The sequence below is a fragment of the Perca fluviatilis genome, chromosome 19 (assembly GCF_010015445.1).
Source record: "Perca fluviatilis chromosome 19, GENO_Pfluv_1.0, whole genome shotgun sequence".
Classification (NCBI taxonomy): Eukaryota; Metazoa; Chordata; class Actinopteri; order Perciformes; family Percidae; genus Perca; species Perca fluviatilis.
The window spans coordinates 21,007,660-21,035,192 of NC_053130.1; the positions used below are offsets into that span (position 1 = coordinate 21,007,660).

The 27,533-nt window shown below is 40.7% G+C and overlaps 1 protein-coding gene across 42 annotated transcripts in view; it reads left to right on the forward strand.

The window, feature by feature from the left end:
* LOC120547712 (neurexin-1a) overlaps nucleotides 1-27,533 on the forward strand; it is a 265,714-nt gene that overhangs the window by 168,073 nt on the left and 70,108 nt on the right. For all 42 annotated transcript variants that reach the window (XM_039783274.1, XM_039783276.1, XM_039783275.1 and 39 more), the window contains one exon: nucleotides 7,699-7,880. In XM_039783274.1, coding sequence (XP_039639208.1) covers nucleotides 7,699-7,880 — 182 coding nt within the window. The remainder of the gene's footprint in view (nucleotides 1-7,698; nucleotides 7,881-27,533) is intronic.

The window sequence follows — 27,533 nt, forward strand, 5'->3', positions numbered from 1 at the left end:
CTCACGTAGCCTACTGTATAATTTAGGCGGGCACATTAAAAGTTTGTTTTTGTTTCAGTAGTATGTTGTACAGGATTGTTTCATCTTCAACCTGTATTCAAACCTTTTCTCATTCCTACTGGTTCTGTTCTAACTGCCTATCCCATTGTAAGGGATGTAGTTGTTTGTGCTGAGAGAGGATTAAGACAAGTCAACAATACATGTCCTTTTTAGTCTCCCAAAGGGCTGCTCACACACCACTGAAGATAGAGAATGGCTTTTTTCCAGGAGCAAAGCTTGAGAGCGAGGTTTAAATTGCGGAAAGGACCTCGCTATACTGCAATGGAACAATGAACAGATGCAGAAATAGGGATTGGGTGGGGGGTTGGGGGTTTTCACAGTGATCTAGCTGTATCCACCATACCTACTTTCTAGTTTTCGTTGTCCTTCATTTGTACCCACAGGACGGACAACCAGAGGCTGTGCTTTAACTGCCGACCCCAAACAACTGGAAGAACAATTGCCCTTAACTCATTATTTTAGGAGCTGCTGTTGTTCACTGTACTAATTATTCTAACAAACAGAGGCTGACAGTCAAAGGTAACAGGCAATTAATCACCTCACATGTCAATACATTTTGATATGGCTAGAGAAGGGACGCCTGACAGGAGTCTCTTTTTCCCAGCAGCCTTTTATTTTTAAATGTTCATGAAACATTACGCTTTAATAATGAAAACTATCAAAACAATAATAATTATGAAAAACATTGACTTTTTAACACTATTAAATTATTTGCACTTATATACCCACCACGAAAACATTTAAATGCCTGCAGAAGTCAACTCAAGACAAAAACTAGGACTAAAAAGGGTATTTTAGTGTTGCAGACAAAGGTTAAAGAAAATCTATAGCATGCCTACATTACTGGAATGTGAGGTAGATTAGCATAATTTACAAGTTTGATGTTAGACTACATCTAACATTGCCTCCGTCGAGCAAACACTATGTGCTTAAGTCATTTCGAAGTAATAATTTGTGACATCTTGATTTGACCTCCTTATCCCAAGTCTTATATTTGCTATTCTAAACACTAGGGGCTCTATTTTTGAAAGTCAATGGACGCACAAATCCCATGCCGCAGGGTGTGGAAAGTGAATTTTGCCAGGACAAGACGTCCACAGTGCATGTGTGGCGTTGTTGGCAACTGGTTAGAATACATAATTCGTAGATGTAGTTTGTATCACCAGTCAAAGCAGTTTGCTCTGACAACTCTGATGTACGGTAGAGAGAACTACAGAAGGGATCTACCACAAAAAAGCTCTCAAGAGAACACTCGTGTCCTTGTGCAAAAGGTGCAGCATTGCCAGGAGCGAATTTATGGCTCTTTAAATTTGATAAGCATGGGAGGGGATAACATATCAGGTTACTGTGCTGCTTTGCTGCTAAGAGCTTCGTTGCCAAATGAAAGAAACGGTTCAGTGACATTAGGTGAGGAGCCAAACTGAACCGGCAGCTAAGTACAGGGTCAGTCTGGCTATAGGAGAGGTGCATCCACCAGCCTGATCCTCATTCATTCGACAGCTACATGTTGATATACAGGGAATGAAAAAGAAATCAAGCTATTTTAGGCCTCTGCGGCAGCCGTGGCCAGAGGCTTTAAGTTTTTAGGATTGTCCGTCTGTCCCATTCTCATGAACACAATATCTCAGAAAGGCCTTGAAGGAATCTCTTCAATATCGGCACAGATGTCCACTTTAGAATTTGGTGGTCAAGGTCACTGTTAGAATTAATATGCTAATTATGACAAAATACACTTTCTTCAAAGTCTTCATTGCATATAATTTATGAGTTTGGACAAACTGCAACTTGACTGGTTGGCGGGAGCATTGAACTGCGAGGTGGTAATTCTAGTTTCCTGCTTGAGGGAATTGCATCAAAGAAACTGGAACTGGTTAAGTCCTCTGGGAGGCCTGAGTTGGACTCGGTTAACTTGTTAAGTCCTTTGTAAGGCCCAGTTTGGAACTGGATAAGTCCTCTGGGAGGCCAGGATCACAACCTGAGTTGCAACAGAAAACATAAGCCCTCTGGGAGGCCCGAGTTGGACTCAGTTAACTTATTCTTATACTGCACTGTAAATTTTATTCTCGTCTTTTATCGGTTTTAAATTTTTTTTAATCGTTTTTAACTGCTCTTTAATGTTTTTAATTTTTGTAATCGTTTTAACTGCTCTTTAATGTTGTATGTAAAGCACTTTGAATTGCCCTGTTGCTGAAATGTGCTATACAAATAAGGCTGCCTTGCCAAGTCAAATTGGCCTACATATCCCAAAAAATACTTAAGCTTATGAGTAGGATGTGACTTGATTAAGGCAATATAATGATGTTGGACTTGAAAGGTGAATGGAACAAGAAAAAATCCCAGGTGATCCTCAATACCACAGCTCCTCTCACCTTAGTTTGGAACAGTTACGTTCACAGCATGTCGCTAGTACACCAAACTGGCAAAGACGAGAAAAACCTTGACAGACATGTCACCTCGCCAGTACAAAGCTCATTGTGCACCGACAGGCCTCACATTCTTGTCTAGGAAACTTCTCAGGTGTACAGAAGACATGTTTTACATGTATAGCAGCAGCAACAGTGAAACAATCAGACATAAACTGCATGAAACAACTGGTTACAGTAAAGTTGAAACCATTTTTCAAACCAACAGAAAGTTATAGAAAATAGCTTTTATAGTAGTGTGTTAATTTGATTAAACTGCACAATACCTTGTGTATCTCCAAAATCATACAAACAAGAATGTGAACATTGTGAAAGGTTTGAGTTTCATATAAAACCCCTTTTCCTTAAAGAGTTAAAACAAAGTAACCCTTATAACAACTATAATAAATATGTTGAGAGAACCTAAAGTAATTGATACTTTAAAAATTGGCTGCTGGAAGTGAAACAGTAAACACGGCCATGCTTTCTTGTTTAAAACCTCGACAGTCAGTTACTAACAAACATGCAGACACAGGTAAAACATAAATGTGATAAATCCTTGACATCAAAGCTAAGATCCTTTTGTCCTGCTATTTGTTTGCCTGTTGAAATAACTACAAGACTGACTAAGAGGAAATAAATTATTGAAGTTCAGACACATAATCCATTGACATTTTAATAATCAAATCATGTTGTTTTCCTTCCATTAATGCTGGCTCATATCAAAATATGGTTGAATAATATTTGATAAATTGTGTCTGGCAAAGACGCCTGGGGAGGAATAACACTGTGGATCAAACACAGATCCCTACATTATATAGATAGACAGATATCACTGTGTTGGCATCATTATTTTGGATCATGGGCTGTGATGTACCATTTAATTATACAATGAGGCTGTGTGAATGGTGTCCCTTTTCGTCTGTCTGTAATTCACAACTTTGCAATTGCTGCCAAATTGCAACAGGCGGTTTAGCTCAAGACCCCACTTTCTATTTACCACCTCATCTGCTCAGATACTAGACCATTTAATCCTCTCAAAAAGTAAAATATAGTGGGAAAGGTGGATCAGGGGGGAATAAAGAAATTGATCAAGTTGACTCACAATTTTCCCTTATGGCACTAAATATTCAGGAGCATTGATTGGAGATGGCTCCTTTACTGACAATAGTGTCCTCATAAATCGTGGTAATGATTTTTCTGGAAACTGAAATTGTAATCCAATAGACATCATTAAGCTTATTTTAATTGTACTCTTCCCAGGGGGGGACCAAAAATAAACCCAAATTATGTTATTCTTAATATAGCTTGGTCCTTTTAAATAGTTTGGGGATGAACATGTAGCAATTTATGTTAATTGTCATCCACTCATCAGAGATCTTACTGATGTCATCCTCAATAAGCTAATTTCCATTGTAAAGATATACAACTATCAGTTAAAAGTAAACCTGGAAAAAAGTATTTGTTAAAAGTAACCCTGGAAAGAAGTATTTTTATGTCTATATATAAGAGATGATTGGGGAAAGAGGTTATGTTACTTTTAAATTCCATTCAATAGATGCATGGAAAGGTTAAAAAAAATAAAAAATCTATTAATAATCTAAAAGCTATTCTATATGCCACATCTTGGGTAATCTATTTTTGCACAGCAGTCATTACGGGAATCCTTGGCAGCAAAAAGAGAGAAATGCAAGTGCTACAGTAGGTGCTGACAGAAAGCAGATCCATAATGTCATCTCTCCTTTTCATATTTCCATCACAACTATGTAATTATGATTGGATTCCTCCCCAGTTTCTCGGCAGAGGTGGTAATATGAGGCTCGTTATGATGGCTGTGTTGGAGGTCAGAGGAAAGACGGTCTGCAGGCCTGACCTTAGCTGAGCAGTATACTCCAACAGACTGTTTTGTGTATCCTAACAACTGCTACACTACAGGGCACATAGCCAGTACACTTTCCTTTGCTCACACCTAGCCGCGTCTTCATGTGACACTGCTCAGTTTATTTAACAAACAGCGCTTGGAGGCCAGCTTGTTATGTGCTCCTGCTTCATTCCAGCAGGAATGGACTTTGGGAAGTCAGTGCCAAGAGGTTTTTAACACAAAGGCCATGCTTGCTTTCCTACAGTCTACTATCCCACACACCTCTTTGGCCAAATGCAGGAGAACTCCCGGGATGGTGCTACATTTTTAATGAAAGCAGAGTGTTTGATCTGCCAATGTTTATCTTCTTTGATGTTAACTGACACAGCAGAGATCAGCCAGCTCTCAATGTAGTCCAGCAGATTCATTCATTTTCCTTTAACAGGGGAGACTTGTGGTTGAGGAGTTGATCCCGGAGGTCTGATCATCCATAATAGTCTTGAGTAAGACCTTACTGTACCAATACTTATTCAAAACTCACTGCCTCTTTGTTTCTGCACTGTGACCTCTCTGGGGGAATGCATGTAAATGTAGGAGATACCAATGCATTTGGGGATACTGTACATGAAGCAAGAAAATCTTAATAGTATTCTGTTTCATAGCTCTTGTGTTTTGCATAGTGCACCTCAAACTCCCCTCATTGTACCTCGATCGCTTCCTTTTTTAATTTCATATATACAGGGTGTGAATAGCGAATAAACTGAAACTCTTGTCAAATTAAAGACACAACAAACAGCCAAGTATTTCCAGGATACAACTGTATCTAATGACTACAACAGATCCATATCGGGCCCAGTGTCCCAGGAGAGCACACAAATAACAAATATGGAGCCAGTGCATGATTACTCCCACCACTGGAGTTACACAGGCACGTGTCTGCTGATTTCATGCCACCGCACAACTGTGTAGGTGTGTATTAGCCATGTTTCTACATGTATCTTAATCCTCAACAGTCCCTCAAGGAGTCTTTCACAAGTCTTACATGCTTGTATGGATTTTAGCCCGCTTTACCACGTATCGGCAACCTTATTATGTTCACTCACTGAATCTTCTTTGGAGCATTTTATATAATCTGCATGTCACAGAGTAGTTAGTTTAGTTGACCTTTGGTGCCTTGACATCAGGGTCTTGCTGTTTATCCATTTAGCTTAAGGGTGTCACTAGCAATGTCTGCACACCAGCCCACTGAAATGAGCAATCTTTATATTATAGTGGTTTTTTTTTGGAGGTCACCAAAAGTAAATAAGCTGTCAGTGGGATAAAGTGGGTGTCAAATTGTATGAACAGACAGAGGGGGAAAAAGACGCTTAGGGGCCCAGTGAGTTCCAACACTGACATGGTTTAAAAGAGCTTAATTATAATAAGCCGGAGCATGGAGCAAGTGTTTGGTGGCTTGGGGGGGAACTCTGAGACAGTGACAACAGTCCAGAGCAAGCTACATGAATTGGAGATCGCTCTGTGAAGAGGCCAACATCAGATATGCATTAATGGAACAAGGAGGGTTTTCAGCGGTAGCCGGCAGACTTCATGAAAAAGAAATTACGCCTGCCTTGCAAATATATTACACATAATGTCTTTCCCTATGTAGAAGTCATCAAGCTTCATAACGCTTTATCCATTAGGCGAACAAGAATGCTTAGTGTTATTTCATTATGTTTTACAGATGCGAGTTATGCTTTATGAAAACAATAAATCCTGCTATAGATCTGCATGTCCCAACATCATTCGTTAATCACATTATTGTTAATTAATGATGCAATTCTTTTTAGCTAATGGTTGACAGTGTGTATTGACTCAAATGAGGGAATGGAATTGGAAAAGGAACTTGAGAGTAGAGTGACGCGCTTTAATCACTGCACTATGAAGAAAAGCCAGAAGGAGGAAAACAACAGAAATATATAAATAAATGCAAACTATATCGATAGTTTTATATCCTCGTGAACTGGTTTACAAGAAAATATTGGAATTACAGTCAAAATGATTTATAATCTATTGTTCAGACTAAGGCTGTTTAACTCCCAGCCCCTATGAATAATAACACACTCTGTCTTTCTCTCTCTCCCTCATTCTCTCTTTCTCCATCTTACTCATACACACAGACAAACTTACGCAGGCACGCACGCATGCGCCGCACACACACACACACACACACACACACACACACACACACACACACACACACACACACACACACACACACACACACGTAACCGCATAAAACACTAGCAGAGCTCCTTGTCTAATTTCTAATAGAGATAGCTGTTTTTATGATAATCTGACAGCTGCATTCATTTTCAGGCTTTCTCACAGGCATTTATTTCCCAATCACATTCTTATTCATTCACAATTGTACACACATATACACACTTTCTTCCGCGAGCATACTTTTCTATGTCCTGGCAGAAATGAATTGAAACACTATCCTAATGAAGGTTTCTAATTGGGCACTTATTTGATTGAGACAAGTCTGACAGCTCTGAAATGCTGAAGCGCCGGATGGTTGGCAAGCGTCACAACCTGAAACTGTGGCTTCATACATGAATATTTTCCCACTTTTAATAGACCACTTCCTTCATTAGTCGAGACGGACTTATTCCCAACCATCAATTTGACTAGGTCACTGGCATAATGCCACAAGGCTCTTTCTCACTGAATGGCTACATAATTAGAACCACTCTCCCATCCACCAGGTCATGTTCAAACCTTTCATAAGGCTGCTAAAGACAATGAGCTAATGCAGCGAGACAGGAAGTAGCTGGTTTGGAGGTCACAAGGAGGGCATAATTGGACCAGTCAGTCAATAATGCTGCCGGCTGCGTCTGCCTTTGAGGCTGCTAATGAAGCGCGAGAGACGGGGAGGTGCACTTTTGGCATGCTGGTTACCTAGGCACCGGGGACACAACTGCACGTCTGCTAGCATTCACTTGTATCTCTTCCCTCTAGAGGTGAAGCAGGCACTTGCAGTAAAACTGAGTAATTGTGAATTATTATGAGAAAAGCGGCACAGGTACCTACCTCCCTCATTTCTGCTGAATTTTCTCCTTCTCATGAATTGACATAAGTGTACTTAAACCCTCAGATGGGGCTGAGAGCTGCTCAAGAGTGATATGTTGCTCTGTGCTTTGCAAAGTCATTACTCAGCACAATGAAACACTTCAGACTGACGGTGCTCTGTACACACAGCATCGATGCCGGCTTTGCTGTGTTATTAATGTTTCTGTGTTGACAGTCAGTGGTTTACGTCTGGTACACAGTTGTAAGGGGGAATACACTAATGTCTCATTTTTGTCCTTTGTGCTTTTTTCTTTTCTTTAGCGGGAACAACTTACATATTTGGGCGAGATGGTGGACTGATCACATACACGTGGCCGCCAAATGACCGTCCCAGCACGAGGGCAGATCGGCTAGCCATTGGCTTCAGCACACACCTGAAGGATGCTGTCCTGGTGAGGGTGGATAGCTCCTCTGGTCTCGGAGACTTCTTGAAGCTCCACATTGTAAGTCAAGAGCCTGTTTATTACACACAGTACACTGTACATGCAGTCACGATCAAGCCCCTTAAACATTTTTTCTCAATTAGCTTCTTACTATGAGTGATGGGATCCTACACTATTTCTTAACAAATTTCAAGAAGGTTTGGTTATTTCACATTTTTGTATTTCTATTTTGCTCACTTCCCCAATTATTTGAAGTGGGAGTGGCTGCGTTGGAAAAAGATCACTTTTTTGCATTCACCAGTCAGGATTTGGCAGCATTTCAATCAGAATCTTATGACAGTTGGCGAGTTGTTTGTTTACTGTCAATCAAATTTGATCAAACCACACCCACCCAGTCCTTTTACAGAGTTGTTTTAATGTTAAACTCTTCACAAATAATACCTAAGTGTTTTTGTAACATTGGTTGTTGTTTATTTAATCATGAATATTCAATATTATAGAGCTAAACTAGTAACTGTGCTGAACTCTATAACCACAAAAGAAGGAGGAAGTCATGATTTAGTGGCAGGTACAACGTGCATGACCATCAGTATGTTTATGTTGTGTGTGTGGTAAGAAGGAGCCTACGTCGGCTCACCTCCTCTGGTCTTCGTGTTATGGCCGCTGTGTGAGTGTGTGCAGCAGGAACTGAGGGAAATGGTGCAGTAATAAGGGCTGACTCCATACAATGCATCTCCGACCTGGACATTTTTCTGATTACCACATGACCTTCCTCTCACTAGTACCCACTTACTGGGTGCTATTGATTATGCTAACTCTATAATGGCGGAGGGGGAATGATTTCCGGGTCATGGAGGGACACGAGGGAGCGAAAGTTAGCATAAAGAAAAGTACCCACTGACGACAACACTCATTAGTGCGGGAAGGGGGATGCTGTAGGGAATGTGCCATAGTTAAACACACATTGCTTATATCATATATCATATATCATAATATCTGATAAAAATGTAACCGTTTCCTTTCAAGTTGTGTAGTTCAAGTATGAACAACATGGTACATTTGAAGGATAAATATACATGGTTTTCTATGAGTACCCTGACGTGATTGTGTGCCTTCACTTCAGCTAAAGGTTTAATAATAATAATAACAATACATTTTATTTAAAGGCGCCTTTCTCTGCCATTGCATATTAATGGTGCTTTAAAAATAACATGAAATAAAAGTAAAAAAAATGTGTTAGTTATTAATAGTATTAGTTGGTTCTGAACAAATTCCAGAACCAACGAAAAATAGGCAATATGAAAAAAGTGTGCAGTAGTAAGAGTGAAGCTGGATGTTATCTGCACTTTCACAGACACATTTATTCAGAATTTATACTGGTCTCTACACTGCCTGACAGCTTTTTTGCCTGTAAATATTTTCTTATTTTGTTGACACGGAATACCCGTGTCCTCTTGTGCACACAAAAGCAGCAACTAGTGTAACCCTAAGTAAGTGCTGTAATATTATTCCCACACAAGTTTCAGATTTAACTATAGAAGATGTACACTAAATATCAATTGTTAATCCTAAACATTAATATGCGCCTACTGAGAATAAGTTCCCACACATGACAACACTGATGCTGGCCAGGAGCTTACATGAACATTGCACATACACACACAGGAAAGCTACAGATCAGCACACAGTTACAAACATGAAATTGGTTTTGAAATTTGCCTCAACCCCAGCTGCCCACACACCTATATTCACACATACAGTAAGCACACAGTGACATAAGAAGGCCTGTCCTGAGGACTCAGAGCAGCCGTGATGTTGTTCTTGTGAGACACCTCCGTACTCGCTCTATGTGGATTTGCTTTTTTAACAGGTTTGTTTCTCTCTAAGCCTCTGGGCCAAGTGATTTTTAGCCCTTAGTTTTAATCCAGGAGTAACCAGACAATTTAAAAGGATATAACCTTTTTCATGAACACCAAATGCCACGCAGGGATGCAAACAAGATGTTCAAAGCACATAAATTGGAATATGGGTGTAAAAAGACATATGTGCTCTCTCAGATGTGCAAATGCTCCCTTAAGAACCCTGTGTGTTCAGCAGCTTTCTGGGCTCCTGTCCACTTGCACGAAACACCTGAACAGGGATAAAACAGGCAATATTTTCTTTATAAACCACTTTCATGTGTGATGAAAAATGTCCTCTCCAACGATTTGCATAGACAGGGCGCCTTTTTAAATTAAATGACACAACAGGGCTTTGCTGCGTAGCTCATCCCTATGCAGTACTGAATTAATATACATACAAATTTGCTCACTTTCTTGTACATCACAAACACTTGCTAACTTATTGCCAAACAATTACCACACTTTTGCATTTAATTTAAATATCATACTAAATTCTCATTCAGGCCCTTGTGACCAGTGGTAAAGGTGAATTCCTAGAACTACTGCGGTTTGCAGCTGGTGCACTGCAAACTTACTAGAAAGCTGTAAATTGTGAATTCCCGCCGTCTACATTTGAGAAATTTGCTCAGCAAAGACACTGGACATACAGTATCTTAAACCCTGTGACGGTATAGACTTTGGCCAATCACAGAGGAGAGAGAGAGCGTTCCTATTGGCAGTTTTGCACATGCAGACAGAAAGGGGAGACGGAGAGCTGCAGTAAGAGGTCTCACTCTACTTGAAATTCTGGCATTTTATTTTTCACACTGCATGACTTTCAAAGTAGTCAGATCACTGTACTGTACACACACACACACACACACACACACACACACACACACAGCCACAGCTTTCTTGAAGTTGTTGTGGTTTTCACACAACATGACTGACCGGCGACAGGGACGCTACAAGATGTTTCCAGGAGGAATCTCTGATGAGTATGTCTAGTCTCCAAAATAAGTATTGTCCTGAAAACACACACCACAGACTCCCAGACAGGTCCAGATATTTAGCCTGCTAGATATCTGGAATATGTCTGCGATGCACCGGCGATCTGAGTGAACAGTTCACACATAGCGCCGAAGCACTGATTTGCGAGCGCCAAGCCAACGCCGATTTGTCTCTGATCTGGGGCTTTTGTTGGGGAGCTCCAAAAAATGTTGGTGAATGGAAAATTAGGGCTGAAGTCTGTGTAGTGTGAACTAGGCATTAGTGGAAGCATCTCTTAAGAAGACAGTCTCAGGCTGTAAGCCAGGTTTTAGGTGGACTAGTGATAAATGTTAGAGGTTAGAGACCTGAGCTGCGCAGACAGGAGAGGTGAGAGTGGGGAGTCTCATATGGCATAACAAGGCAGGGAAATCATACAGTTTACAGCAGATGAATGCATAGCCTTGTTGATAAAATGTGCAGCATTCCATTGACATATTACAGGGGGAAATGTTGATAAGGCATGTTGTTACTGCAGGGGCAGTGGGTTGTGAGAATCCCCTCTCCTCTCGCATCAGCAGTCACTCTGAATGCTTACTCTAATTTATTTATTTCTGCACATTAATCTGGGGGCTTTGTGAAGTGTTGCATTTCATTAGAAAATGAGAGAAGCGTGAGAGAAAACGCAGAGAAGAGAAGCATGAACGAGGAGCGCTAAGGTCATGCTCTTGATTTTTGTTCATCTAGTTATTTAAGATGAGCAAAAGGCTTTTTTAACTACACAAATAATACGGGATGTAAGTGTATTACAAGGCTTTTAATCCATGCATTATAAGGTTGCAACTGTGTTTTGCCAAATGTTATCAATGAAACACCACAATAACATTTCCAATCAAATGTTTTTGAAAACATAACATAATTGCTGATGAAGGTGTCATTGTGTTTAAAGTGCGTTTATAAAAGACAAAGTATAATTGATTGTAACATTTAATTGTCATAAGGGATATTCCACAAGCTTTGTGCTGCAGCCAAATAAATAGCAGAGATAGGAGAATAGCAGAAAATTAAATCACAATAATATGAAATTTGAATACTTATTATATAAACCCTCTAGATATGTTTCACGTTTCTGTCTTCTCATTAATTACACCAGAAAAGACATGTTTTACAGCACTCCATTAAATTGCCGCTTTGATGTGTTTTTTATGCAAGAATAGCAGCACTCAACTAGTCACCTGCAAAAATCTTATCTGCCTGAACTGTACCCAGTGGCTCACACTGTAATGTGAAGTTATATTACATATAATGACTGTGGCCAAATTTGTTTTTTAACAATGTGTTGGGAGCCAGTCAGGTTTTAATTTGGGAAAATGTTTTTTTTTTAAACCTAAGCATTTGATAAGTGACAGATTGTTGATTGCCATTACTGAATATATATATATAGTTTTTAGTTTATTCGGAAATTTACACAAACAATGTATTATAGGGCTGATTCCCAATAGTATTCTCCTCATTCCTTTCAGTTACCTCAGCTCTGAGCAGAAATGTCTTAGGAGTGTATCTTCAGCTGTATGAGATGGGATTAAACCAGATTTCAGTATTTACCCCCCTCCTTCTCCATCCTCTACATCCCTCACCCCCCTAATCTCCTGCTCCCATTTCATGATGACAGGAAACCCAGCGGGGCTTGAAGGACGCCATCTCAGCTCACACACTCAAGAGGGAATTTTCTGAGTAATATGTGGAGACTATGATTTAAATGCACCTCAAAGGAATTGCGATCCTTCCCCCGCCTCTCCTTTCTATCTCGGATAAAGACAATGACTATGAAGTCAGTGAACCATCAAATGTACGACAATCACTTTCCTCTGGCTCATTACTGTAGCACACACGGTAGGACGACTAGATTCATAATAATGCCTCTGCCGTCTCTCCAATTATGATGATTCTCCACAATCCCCATTACTTTTTCGAAGGTGAAGCATATTCATGAGGCTACATTATCCCCATGAGGATATAAGAGTTGTCTCTGCATGATAGTATACCCTGGCAAAGTATCTAAGTAATCTATATATAATTAATTGCACTGTAGCTGAAAGTCAAATCCAGGGAAATATTCACAGTGACATTATGTAAATCTGGGAATTATGGATGTAATGATCCTTGGTGTTTGCAGCACCGTAATCCACACAGAAAAAGAATTGGAACAAAGTTTATACAATGCCGGTGTGCAGCCCCTCTCTGTTAAACATGCTAACACGTTTTACTGTGTGATGTATGTATAATTTCACCACACAATCTTAAAGTAGAGGTTTACTTTGATACTGTTAAGGTATTTTATCCCCCACGAAGATAGTATAATTTATGTTTCCGCAAAAACAAGGGCGGGTTATTGGAAATCCATCGGTACATTTTTAGAAAGCCATTTACTCAGTGAAATGGAGGCTTTGCAGTTGTTTTCTTTCCTTTTTTGTTGTCAATGAGCAGTGGTGACAGTGACTATCAGAGGCTCTCCTCAGTCTGAGGCAGGGCCCCGAGGGGCCCACTGAGCTTGTTTTGTGCCGGTACTCAATCTCTGTGTGGGGGTTGGAGACTATTCCAAGCACTTTCTTCTTTCCCTTCTTCTAATTGCATGCATCCCTTTAAAAAAGCAAGCTATGAAGGCACTCTGGCTACGACAGCGACACTGTGAAGTTAATGTATTCCATAGAGCAGAGGGGATGGTGGTGAAATAATGACTTCTCTGGTGGAGCATTGCTCCCCTCGGTCCTCCTTTAGCGGACTACTAGAAAGGGGGGCTTTCTTCTGATGGAAGGCACCTTTTAATTGTAGTTTCAACTCCTGCATTCTACCCTATTAATCATGTAAAATTGCTTGAGAAGAGAGACTACCAGACCTAACTGTCTTAAGTATCAACATTTTCAAGTAAGAAAATGTCATTTTTTGTTTTGTTTTTGCAGTTCACCTTACAGTTGGAGTTATGATTATGCACGATCGCGTGCTTCATTAAGTGAATACGGTACAGTCTGATTTGATGCAACAGGTGAGATTGCTGCCTGGGAGAGATGCTGAGGGTCTCAGGAGAGAACCAGTGTCACGCTATCCCCCATACTCCTATTAAAATACCTGTCCAGGGAAGGGATCTTATTCTCCTCCACTACTCCTGTTACTCAGACCCAGTAATTAGCTCTTATCCTCACTCTGCATGCAGACATAGAACATACCTGCATGCGATACCCCCAGGATTCACTCTATCCTCTTTCCTGTGTTGCTTGCTTGGTGAAGACACACCTCTAGAGCAACTGACATACTGTATAATATTATTGTTAAAATACAGTATGTTCATATCTATGATTAATGGAAAAGAATTGTAGCTAAGTGTGCTATGTGGGTACAGATAAAGTGTTTGATTCCATCTTTAGCTGAACATTTTTTAAATCTGTTTTATTGTTGTGTTTGATCAGTTGTGAGTTGTTTGTTGGAAACCCACTTTTTTTCTCCACATTACTTTATCAGCTGTTGCTATGGTAACAATCCCAGTATATGACTGGGCTGTTTAGTGCTACGGTGATGATATGCATTTTAAGCGGATTCAAAACTAAAGAGCATGTTTGTTTTCTTTCGATTTTAGAATTGCAATATCAAATTTGCTCAAAACTCAATCCTTTGTGTAAAACCCATTGTTGGAGACTAGTGGGAGAAAATAAAAGCCAGACAACGCAGAGATCCTGGTTGCTACCTCTAACACAATAATAAAAAGATAAAAACAGAAATAAAGGTTACAGATTTTGAAAATTATAGAAGTACAGCTAATACACACACACACACACACACACACACTGGAAGTATCTTGGTATCAAAGAAACAGTGTCCAAACACACAGTTGTTCCCCATGACATTATTCATCATTGAACTGTCACGCTCTTACAAACAGGGTAGGAGTAAACACATCCATCTTACAAGTGATTTGAGTTTCCATGGTTTGTGCTGACACAAGTCACTCTTACTTCTGTATGTTCACCAGCTCCCTGGGACAATAACTTAAGACAGCCTGGATCTGCCAACCTTCACCGCTTTTGTCAAAAGGTCCGAAAGCAGCAGAGGATTTAATTTCAGGATCATCAGTAGAATACCATGGACGGGGAGGCACTCCAGTGTATTCTTTATTTATCTTCTGTTTGAACACTTGTTTTTCCAGTTTTATTCAGTCTTTCAATTGTAAAGCATTGTAATAACAAATATAGTCCCCCCTTTTCCATGCACTCCTTTTGTTGGATCAATTAATCAAATAAATCAAAGGAGTTTTCATAGCTGCATCCATATTAACACAGCTCCCGCTCCAGTCAGCTCTGACACATTTAAATTCACAACCTGATGCCTGATATACCTCTTTCCCTGCATTCTCCTCGTTTCACTGCGTGTCAGTGAAACCAGAACTGACATTTGTTAGTCTGTATGTCAGTTTGCAGTGCTGTATGTGGCAAAGCTAGGCTCATGGCACTTCAATGGTCAGTTAATAGCTGACCATGATGAGGAGATAGCAGTGAAAGGCATGGACGGGGCAGCTTCATTGACCTCATTTAGTCCATCAGTGTTGATTCAGTCACACAAACTGAACAGGGAGGAGACGGCAACGACAGAGGATAATAGTCCTTAACTCCTTTACCGTATTCTCAAGCTCTTCATAAGGTTAACGTACAGAATTTGAACTGTATGAATAGTAGAAATAATGTGGCACCAGTAAATATAGCATTGATTGTATGTCAGCAGTGATTGATTGTGGCAAAAAGTCCATATGTGAGAGTGAACGGCCTCCTATCTCTTTTAGTCATAGACGGGGAAGCCACTCGGCTCAGATGATGTACCTGACCTCAAAGAATCAAATCTCATCATCTCCATATTGAGAAGGGACAGCACTAGAATCACCATTACTCATCTTTCAATTCCAATCATTTCTCAATTTGTTCAAGCTCTTTGCCACTACAAAGCCAAGTGGTCCATGAAAGTGTGTGTGTGTGTGTGTGTGTGTGTGTGTGTGTGTGTGTGTGTGTGTGTGTGTGTGTGTGTGGACAATAATGTGTCTTCACTTTTATTAGTGTAACAAATCACAGTGAGTATAGCTTGTCATTCTCAAAGCTGTACATCAGGACATTATGGGCTTGCCTCATACAGAGCAATATTGCCATGGCTAACATGGGGTAAATTCGATTTCATCGTCAATGTTGCATGTTCTGCTTTTCTTCTGGGTTACAAGGTTAAGAGCATTGACATTCTATTTGTTATTACAGTTCAAAGGATGAATTTAGTTTGGGTAAGCTCAGCCTCCCCCCTAGATTCTAGTTGGACATGTTCCTGTAAATTAATCAGCCTATTTTACTTTTTCCACCACTAACATGTTAAGCATTCTTTAATTTAATGTGGTCTTAATTTAATTTCAGGAAAAAGAAGAAAAAAAATCAAATCTCAGTATGTCTATATGTACCGGTACGTAAGCGCAAGAGAGAGTGGGTTTGTGTATGTGCGTTTAGGACTGGAGTGTCGCAGCATGGAGTCACCATAGTTGTTGACTTTTGACACAGCTGCCCCAGCCCTGAGGGTGGGATAAAAATAGTCCCACTCTTTTTCGCTCCATTGCAGTGAGCCGAAGTACAGCGTCTCCCAGCTAACACATATGGAGCACATTTTCTCGAGAATCACTCTGTACAATACTTTGTCACTTTTTTTATGTCAACAAATGCATGCAATATTATGGATAAACATCCTAAAAAAAACTGAATGAATGTTTGCTAAGCAATTGGTATATATCTCCATTGTGTTTGTTTTGACTTGTGTACCAAATAGAAGTTGAAGTTGAATTCATATTATTTTTTGCAGTGATAGCGCCCCCTACATTAGTGTTCTCCAGAGGACATGCTTTTTTGGTTTAGACTGACTATGTAGAAGCTTATAATTGGATTAGGATTGGACTTGTTGGTGTGAATTTTGATAGTCTAGGAATTTGCCCTCACCAGATATGGACCCCTGAGAGAGACAGCTAATGGTAGCTCAATCTCGGAACCCATCAGCTATCTGTTTAACGACGATTTAGTTTACCGGCCATCACCAATATTTCTTTAATTCTGGCATAGCCAGCAGATATCCAGATAACAGATACCCGCCAAGACTTCCTCTTCTGTGCGCCGGTTCTGATCAGGAACTTGAGAATGGAGTTGAGAGACGGTGTCTCTATAAACAGTTATTTGCAAATGAAAGCAGACAAAATAAAAAATATAAAAAAAAGCTGCACCAGATGATAACCGATGGGTTCAGAGATTGCATTTCGGCAAATGCTTTCTGCCTGTTTTGCTCTCCACACAGACTGTTTACCTGTGTGGCCCAATCAAATGTAATTTGGTCAATACTAATCGGAAATGAGAACACTCATGTTACCAAAATTGTGTCTCAAAACAACCAATAGGAATGCTCTCTCTCTCTCTCTCTCTCTCTCTCTCTCTCTCTCTCTCTCTCTCTCTCTCTCTCTCTCTCTCTGAAATGACCTGTGATTGGCCGAAGTCTCCTGTGATGGCTAGACTTATTAAAGACTGAATACAGAGCCAAGGAGGAAATGCAGAAGTCTCTCAGACCACTTGAATTACAATATGTTAAAAGAATATATCACGTTTGCCCAACGAGACCAAAAATAAACTGCCTCCCTCGGCTTTAAAGTGGACTAGAAAGCAACACAAGATGTCAGTGAACAGCTGCGATGGGAAACGCCCACCCAGAGGCTTAAAGCTTAAAAGCTGTTTCCATAGATATGTCCGAAAATGGTTTTATGCTCTTCTGAAAAATAAAGAAATATGCACAATAGCTCCAGTGATAATTCAAATTTCAGTTTCAAGTTTTCAATTTCCTGACAATCCTAATATAAAGATGTTGAACAAGCACATACATGTTTTTCTGTACTCTTACTGTATGCCTAGTCAGCCTGCTGGTGTTTACCAGGGTCAGGTGGAGAGCAAAGTCAATTTAGACCAGGCCATGTCTGAAATTACTTACACATATCCTCAGCAAAGACAAAATCTTCCAGGGTGCTTCCCTGCTAATTATTTCATAATTGTTGTTGGTGCCCTGTTGTTGATGACTTCCATAGTGCTTTGTGTGGGGCTGCATGAAATATTAAACAGACAGCTGGCTTTGTTCTGGTCAACTTAATTACCTTTTTCACTGTTGCCCTGCTCTCATCTCCAGCCCCTTGTGCTTTCCTTCGAAGCCTGTTTAAAATATAATGCACATACCAGCATGCTGTTTTTAATAATGTGCTGCTGTGGACACATTGTGTTGCGTGCCACAGTGGGCAAATTGGTGTACGCTGTTGGTGGTCTAGCTCAGTTAACTTTAGTCCCTAATTTAGTTATTTTATTTTCGTTGTTTTATTGAAGAACATCTCTCGCCCTATGTGTCAGCCAGGAACAAGACAATGATGCTCTATTGTTACGGTTTGCTTTCACTAAAAAACCACACAGACTCATAAAACATTAAGAGTAAATAAAAAAAAAGCTACAGATTGAGAGGCAAGACATATCATGTGGACGTATGGAAGTCAGCACAGCTGAAACCCATCTTGACTGCAGTTGGTGAGATAAGGAACTATATCCGCTTTTAAAATGCCTCTTGGCTTCTGGGAGAGCAACCACATTGTCAGCAGGAACACTCACCCTCTTCATGTCCCCCGTTTATGAATAATGGATTTAGTGACCCTCCCTATATTCTCCATAGCTGCCTGTCAATATTACTCAGGTCCAACTGAGGAACACAGAGATTTTAACTCCAAGTATACTGTACATTCAAGTTAAATATTGCAAGACTCTTGTGTATTTTCTTTATCGTTATTGCTCTTAGGGCAGACTGGCTGGCCAGTGTCTTGTCTCTCAGCTACATAAGACTTACATTGCAGCCAAGCACTCTAACAGAGCCCCAGGTCATAGATAGCATATTCCACTGCCTCATCAAAGTGTGTGTGTGTGTGTGTGTGTGTGTGTGTGTGTGTGTGTGTGTGTGTGTGTGTGTGTGTGTGTGTGTGCGTGCGTGCGTGTGCGTGAAAATTTCTTTGCCTCTCTGCTATAATAAGAGCTGTGCAATGAAGGCCAGCAGTGCTGCCTGCGCAGGAGCCAACAGCCCATGACATGTCGGCAGCCTACATGTGCAGTGCAACTCATACAGGGAGATCAAACAGACAGGCACACGTTGTTCCTTTGTCCTCTTCAATCCCTCAGGTAAGCACGAGGTGAGAAGAGCACCGCTGGATCAGTGGCCTCATTCTGCTCAGTTTGTCAACCATGCATCGCACCTTATCTCCGTATAGAAGAGAGATGTTGCGGGGAGAAGGTTGAGTTTTGTTTATGTTGCAGTAAATGTTGCACCATAGAAGAGGTGTTAAATGTTATGGCTCATTCTGCAGGTCTTCTAAGTAGTTGGATTGAGTGATGATTTGGTTTGCTTTTCCCAGAAGGGCGAAGCAAACACCTTGACAACAGTAATTAAAAGTGCATGTGAGGCCTAATTCATTTTCATCTCTTCGTCTCCTCCCTTCACTTGGCCTAATAAATCAGTTATGCTTGAATTATCTGCTTCTTAAATCCACCAGTGCATTTTGTGAAATAGCCTTGTGTCTGACAAAGAGCTGCTATAAAAGACTTAGAAAATTGTTGTGGGAATTCTATGTCTCTGCTGGATCCAGACTGAGCTTAACACTCGAAGTCAAAGTTTTTATCTTACTTCACCATTGAAGCATTATAATGTCTGATCAGGTATAAAGCCAACACATGTACAGTGTATGCAAAGGGTTACTATAGGTTATGCAGGTGTTTCATATTGTAAGCTCCATTTAGTATGGCTTAAACTCAGGGGTAAATTAAGAGACATCTAAGTGTAGTGTAGTATATGTCATCCAAGTGCTGTCTCATTGTCCAAAGCTTTAAAAAATGCCATGTTTGTAATTAAAACCGTGCCCCCTATCGCTACTCTTTCATCCATGTAGTCATTTCTGAGGCAGTCACTGGCCAGAAAGCTGCTGTTATTTATATGAAAATGTAACTGCTGTTGAGCGCCAGTGTTGCCCACCACCCTTTAGTCAATAGCAACACAAATCGATGGCCGGCCAGCCAGTCTGTGTGTGTTTGTTTTTTAATCCATAAACATCCACTTCGTAAACTCACAAACCTTGGTTGCCATGGCCATTGTTATAGTATTTCCATGCTGAAGTAATTGTATAATCATTACCACTTCATGAAATCTTAATAGGTGCTGTAGATTAGAGACAAAGTATTGGCATGAGCCAGGAACTTGTGACTCCATCAGTAGTAAAATAGATTGCGAAGAAAAGTTTTTGTCTGTCCAGAATTAACTCACATTGCTCCATTAAGTCTACAAATGTTTTTTTTGTTTTATGATTTTGGCATCAGCCTTTTAACAAAAGTCCTCATTAGATATAGAACATTTTACATGTCAATAATGACTACAGCTTACAATTTATTTGATTAAAAAAGGTAAAATATAATGAAAACAACGTGGATGTTGTAGTTACAGCCCAACAGTAGGCATCACAGTTGCAGACCTGGTAGTGTGTAAACACTTATTTATTAACCTTGTAAGACATGCAAACGTGAACATTTTCTTTTAAAATTCTAAAGCTACTGTACGCAACTGTGTAAATGAACGTTAACATGTAATTGCATTTGTCAAAGGAGGTGAGTTGACATTTTATCAAAGGTGGAACATGACAGAAAGGTTTGATAATTGTCAGCCCCTCTGGGGACTTCCTAACACTCCCTGGAAAGAGGAACAGGCAGTGGTGGGAGGAGAGAAGCAGCAATGAACTACTCACCCACAAGCCCTCATCAGCCTGTCGTATTATTTCACCACAAAGAACCACAAAGGGCTTATCTCACGACTATCTTCCCGATAAGGTCTGCTGCCACAAACAAAAATAAAAGACAAAAAGGAGCGTGCAAAAGAGCAAAATGACAAAGCGGAGCCAGGCTCTCTCAGTATGTTGGCCTTTTATTACCTTTCCCTGCAAGATGACTGATAAAAACCCAAAGACAATGAAGGAGGGGAAAAAGAAAAGTTGGTGGAAAGAGAAAGGATGAAGCTGAAAAGATTAGTTAAGGACTGTGTAAGGACCCAAACATTTCATTAAAGGAAAAGCCAAATGTTGGCTCAGGGGGATGAGGATCAGATAAAAAAGGGAGGTGGTAAGATTAACTCTGGAAAAGGACAGGAGCATACGTGCTCAAACACATGAGTTCCTATCTTTTCCACTCCATATTCTGTTTCTGTGTATCGGGAAAACTGACAGGTTGTCAGTAGGGCTGGGCGATTAATCAAAAAATAATACTGAAATTGAGAACCTCTAACCGACATAATTTTCCCATTTCGGTTCTTTAGTCCTGTTATTACTTTCCCCACTGTGTGTCTTCTTCAAACCCGGAACTCCGCCCCGTCCAGTCTGCAGCATGGAAGCAAGATGGAGGAGAAGCGTGCATTTGCGTCGGTCCTCAGACGATCTGGCGAAAAACGCAGGTCTTTCCATTCATTTTAAATGGGGGTGGTGTGTTTAGGCTGCGGTGGTGGGGGGCTACAGGGGAGCGATGGCAAGAACCGCAGTGGCCTACGGCGAAAAGTTGAGACCAATTCAACTTTTAGAGAAACGCAATCCGACGTCACCCTGCGGTGGCCAATCATTAAACCGGCGATCAGACTTGTCAGTCCGTTTTGAGGCGGTGTGAGAGTCCCTTGCAGTAAACAGGAAACATCACTGCCTCCATGGCTGCCAGTAAAGTTTTAAAACCAAACCAAAGCACTGAAGTGCCCAGGAGTTTGTGTAACAGCTGACGGTTTCCTGCAACAACAAAGCAGTGTCCCGCCTTCTCTTTTCTTTCTTTCTTTCTCTGTGAATTGGAGCTGCATTCAAGTGCATTCGGAAATGTTGAGATCCATAAACGATCTGACAGAAAACAATAATTGTGAAATATCAAGTCTTTAAAAAGTATTAGAATCATTTTATTGTTTGGAAAAAATGCAATTGTTTATTATTAAATAATTCATCTGTGTGTTTCCTTCAACTATTTTAAAATCACAAAGATAAGATACGCACTCTTTCATTAGAAAATAAAATATCCCATCTTTAATAGTTGAGCATATTTATAGTACAAAGCTTGTCAGTGAACAAAAACAAAATAATCGTTCATTAATCGTTATCGAGGTAAAATGTTCAATGAGTCGTGATTTTGATTTGAGGTCATATCGTCCAGCCCTAGTTGTCAGGTACAGCCTGCTCCTCAAAATCTCTGTGACCATTCGTTGCCCTCAGACACTCAGATAAACACCAGTATGTATGTGTGAGTTTGTGTGTGCTCCTCACTAGTCATGTTTCCATCTAATTGTCAAGCGAATTTTAAGCGAACTTTTAAAATGTGGCAAAAAAGAAAATGCAAATTAGAAGCTTTTCCATCAACTGGTTTAGAGAGAAAAAAACCCGGCTTGCTAAATCAAAGAGTTTAGAAGCTAAGTTCTTTGGCTAAATGGAGAGCGGTAGCATTGCACAAGTTGGCCACCTGTGCAGAATACAGGGTTGTGGCAGACATTTGGTGTCAGTAAGACAACCGTTCACCGCTGTGTATACGCGCAGGCCAATACGATTCAAGCAGTTGAACCAATTCGTCAATTTACCCGACGAGGCTGAGGCACAGGCTATAGTGCACAGCAACTCCACTACGCACCATGTGCCACAAGTGTACAGCCCACTAGATGGGACCTATACAGCCCACTAGATGGGACCTATATCCCGATCCTTCCCCCATCCGACACCGGGACTATAGTCATGTGAGTTACATGTTCGCTACGTCACAACTTATTCGGCAAAGCTGTTTCCATCTCCCATTTTGCGCATTAACTCTTTTTCGAAAAATGCAAAAACCACCTCAAGCATGCGTAAAAGACTTTTTAGCGAATTTGAGGAAGTTTTTTCCGATTTTTGCCTTTTCCATCAACATTTTCTAATGCGATACTTCAAAATGTGCATAAAAATGTTGATGGTAACATGACTACAGTTGAAAGTTATTCAGTATTTCTATATTTTTTTAGGAGATAGCCAGGCATGCATGAAAGATCTAAGTCTGTGGAGACACCCGCCATGGGGGGTTGAGGCATGTTACTGGTCCAGTGATATGACTTTTCCATTGCTCTTTATTCCAATGGACTATGTTACAGTTAACAGCAAGAGTGACACAAGATTAAAAAAGAAATATTCAGGAACAGCATGCTATACAGTACTTGCTTCCTCTTCTCTCCCTCAGCTCTGTGCTCCACTAGGCGGAGTTGCAGGCTACCATGGACACCGAGGTCCAGACACTTCTAATGCACAACATTTATCATCATGGCAGCAGTGCTTGCCACTCCTGCCCGATCGCTCCCCCCTTTATACCACAACTCCGGAATAATGCTGAGTCAGGGATGGCCTGAGATCAGATCCGTACGCTAGCATATGGCAAGAGTTTTTTTATGACACATTGTTGGCTCATTTTGATTCACAGTGTAGTGTAGTAGACAAAAACAATATGGAATGACTTATAATAATGGGTACTTGTTTAAGTTTTAGATAGACGATGACTACAATTACAGGACAGACCTTCTGTAAAGTCTGGCAAGTCTATAAGGCTTTACACGAAGCCATTTCAGTCCCCATGAAACATGATTTATCTGTGCTGGTTCTGTTGAGGATGGTGTGCAGCCGCTCTCACTCTGCCCGCCAGCGCTGAGCACCATGAATTTTCACTAGACACCAAGAAATCAGAGTTATAGTTGGCTGTGAAGGACAGATCCCATGGCAGGGTGTGCATGAATGTGTGGTGTGAACACACTTGTGTGTTTCAGTGAGTGTGAATTGTTCAATAAACTCATCACAGGCCTCATAAAGAAGGCTGACATTTACAGCAATGCCCAAAGGTCAAGGAGTTGGGCCTGATGTGATCATGATGAAGGAAAGGCTGTTTAAGCCCAGCCACCTTAAGGAATGAATGTAAGAGTGGGAGACAAAAAAAAAACAGGGAGAATTGAGAACAACAGAAAATAAGCAGCAGTGTAAAATGATTAACCAGAGGAAGAAGTGACATTTCAGTTTGACATTACATTACAGGTTAATATTGGCCTCGTATGGATGAAATGCTTCACATACATTACAGATAGAATAAAGATCTTTAGTGATCACTTAGACTGATGATTTATGATTCATCCAAACTGTAGCTGATAGGGAAAATATAGACAGACAGTCAGATAATGTAGATCTAATTAAAACTCCCAGAGTGGGACCAGAGCGTATGTCTCCGCCGACCCACACACACCGGGCATAGCCATGTCCTCATTAGCACCAACAATGTCACCGGGCCTGGCCAACACGCTGCCTTACAATGTGGTTAAGAGCAAAAAGTGCCCTTGCTCTGTGTGTATCTTGGTGCTTTAAAGCTATCCTGCTTTCTAAGAACCAAGGCCTGATTGCTAACGTGAACCGCATCTAGAGACAAAGTTAATGAAGACAGTAACGTGCAGAGGAGGGAGCTACCGAGCTTCAGTCTTTGAAAGATCCCCAGCTTTGTGTTTGGGGACTGGAAGAGTTGCCAGATTGGCAGCTGAACCTTATCGGCCCCTCATACATTTGATGAAACACTGAAACTGGTGAAGAATAGCTGACAGGTCCCCTCCCTTTGGCCAAGTCCTGTCTTTTTTTCTGTGTCTCTGTTGTCTGACTTTGTCACATCTGTGAATTTTTGTGTTTGCAAGTAACAAAGAGAGTAAAAGAGAGCGAGAGTGATAGAGAGACACTGTGTTTGTCTATGCGCCTGCTCCTGTGTGTGTTCTGGGTGAGCAGTCATCTGATGAACTGCCTTGCCACAACCGAGGCTTGTGCACACCCCAGCCAGTGAGATCCTGTTGTTGTTGTTGTTGTGTTGGTTAACAATGCTCTCCCCCAGCACCACAACTCACAGAGCAGCAGTAAGAGGTTGGCAGACCCTAATGGAAACGTCATCTTCCAGATAAAAGATGGCCCGGCTTTGATGAGAGGGGGAGTTATGGGAGGTATATAATAAAAGAACCATTTCCAATCGGTTCCGAAGCCAATTTAAGAGCGCTGAATGAAGACAGACGCTGTCATAGACAAACTGAAAAGCCACCAGTCACTCATAGCACTTTTCCTCTTTGTCAGGTAGAGGGACCTTTCAATACAATGCTCCACACTCCTGCCTTGAGTGTGACAGGCAATAACTCAACCCCAAAGCTTGATTTGGGGATCAAAGAACGAGTGTGCACTTTGATCATCGTTCCCTTAAGTTTTCAGTCAAACTCAACTGTGATGCTGCACTCACGCTGTGAATGTTTTCTGTCTGTTGTTGTACTTTTGGAAAATAAGTACCACTTACTGTGAGAGTATAGCAATTTATTGGTGAAAGAAGTGAGCAGCGCTCAGAATTATAAAACTTGCTGTAAATGGAAAAATTATTTTACTGCATCAGCTGTTTTGGGTCCCGTCGCTGGGTTTCAGACAGTGAGTGCATGGTCATTATGGCAAAAGAGCAATACTTAAGGGCTTTTTGATGGATCAGTTGCTGACATTGGAACCTGCACCAATTATGATTATGGACGTACACCTTTTAAACTGCGGTTTGGATTTCAGGTTGTATGTAAATATCAAATGATTCTGAGTATTCTTAGCACTAAAAATTGACTCAATGCTGGCAATGAACAGTTCTGTCCTGGTACCATTACAACAACAATAAAGCAAGGAAACAATGAAGTGGTGCAACAGGGCAATTAAGCAGACCTTAATTATGACGAAGCTCACTTTGATCTGCTGAATTCAGTACAAGGACATTAACTGCCATGTGAGAAACCTGCAACCAACACTGACTTGCAAACAAATCATGTACATGTCTACCATGGATGTTGTTATGTTGTGTGTTTATTGCTAGGGAACTCCTACATCTGGTTATGTAATTGATTACCTCTCATACTTCTGCTTAAAAAACGTGGGTGGTTTGTATAAATATTCTGCCAGGTATCCAGGCCCAGCAACAACACCCGCACCATTAAAAAAATCACCTTTATTCTCAACCTATCCCATTCCTCCTTTTGTCACTATCTCAGAACACAGGGAGCCAGAGGAGGAGCCGTCATATCAAGTCAAAATATTCTCTGTCACATCTCCCTAGTATAATAATGGGTTACATCCAACACAAGCTAGAGCAATGATTATGGTAATGCAAGCTGTATAAACAAGCATAATGCCTATTTTCCACGTGCCCAATATAATCATATTTATTAAAACCAGCGCTACCAATGGGGAATGTGTAATATGCAAGCCGGTTTCCGAAGCAGTTATTTCTGAAGTTCTGCTGTTCATATACCTTGTCTTTGCCCACATTCACTCTATGATGTTTTATAGGTGCTTATGTTGGGTGTATTAATTTACATATTTATTGCCTTAGGCCTTTGTATAAGTGATATCCCTCAAGTGTGCAAGATGGACAGGAAGCGCGTGTGAGCATGCCATCTTTGATGGTTATGAATTGAGTTTGGATATTTTTCACTCAGAGATTCATTGTACTGTCAAATCAGCCGTTTTAATCGGACAGGATTAAAAGGTGTTCACTAGGTGGCGTGTTGCTTTCTTTTTGTGGAAAAGTAAAATGCATATTATGTTTTTGCTTCACTCAGGTAAATGCAAAGGATTTAACACTCATGTCCATTGTGTTAGAACAAACTGCATTCAGGTGGTGTCTCAATCTTACAGTGAATTATGAAATTGTCTGTCTTAGCATGCACTCTTTAAATTTGTCTGCCTTCTTAATTCCCCCAACTTCTCAAAGATGACACTCTCCATGGCAGACGTGTCCATTTCCCAAACTGATTTTGCAGTAACTTCCTTTTATCTAGTATTCTGATTTTATTTCACATATTTATGGAATCTCTTTGATTGTTATTATCATTCTGTCAAGCAGGCTGAGGAGTTTGTCAAAGAGAGACGAGCGAGAGAGGAGGGCAGGAGACGGTGCTGCAGTGAGGCAGCCATCTTACAGAGGAGCCTTATCATTTCAAAGGCTAAAATGTGTAAAAGTCACAACAAAGACAAAATGCAGCCATTTTCATCATCCTCTCCCGTTGCTTGTCTCCTTTTCACTTTCTCTGCTGGAACATACGGTGTAATACAGTATGCGAGTTGCAGATTTCTCTGTCGCTTTCTTTCTCCGTCCCTGCGTCTACAGTATCTGTCTTTATCTCTCCCTGGAACTATTAGAAGATTAATCAGGCTGTCTTTTCTCCTCATAGACACACTCTGCTGATGGTGCTCTTCCACAGGAGAGGCTGGTGGGTGGGTGGCAGCCATTAGAACATGGTAGCGCTTTGATCTGCTGGGCGGATTTACAAAATTGCACTTCTAGCTTCTTGTCAAAGGCTGAAGGAGTAGAAATGTAAGACAGAGAGAGAGCTGTTAGGTGAATCTTTTTATTTATTTATTTTTTACAGCCAGTTTTAATGTTAAATGTGTCCGGATAGATGTATTTTTTTTTTCTCCGAAGAAATGTTTTTGGGTAACAAACTATTTTTGGTGTTGGTAGAGGTTGTAGTACCGCGTCAATTTGCCTGTGATTTCCAACTGTAGTCCAGGTGTGGCTTTCATCTCTTCATGAATCTTTAAGCAGCTTCCACGATGAGGCACAAATAAGATAACTGACTCCAACATGCCCTCCACATTGTCACTGTAATGACTACAAAGCAATATATCTCCTGTAACTGCCCCGGTACCACACAC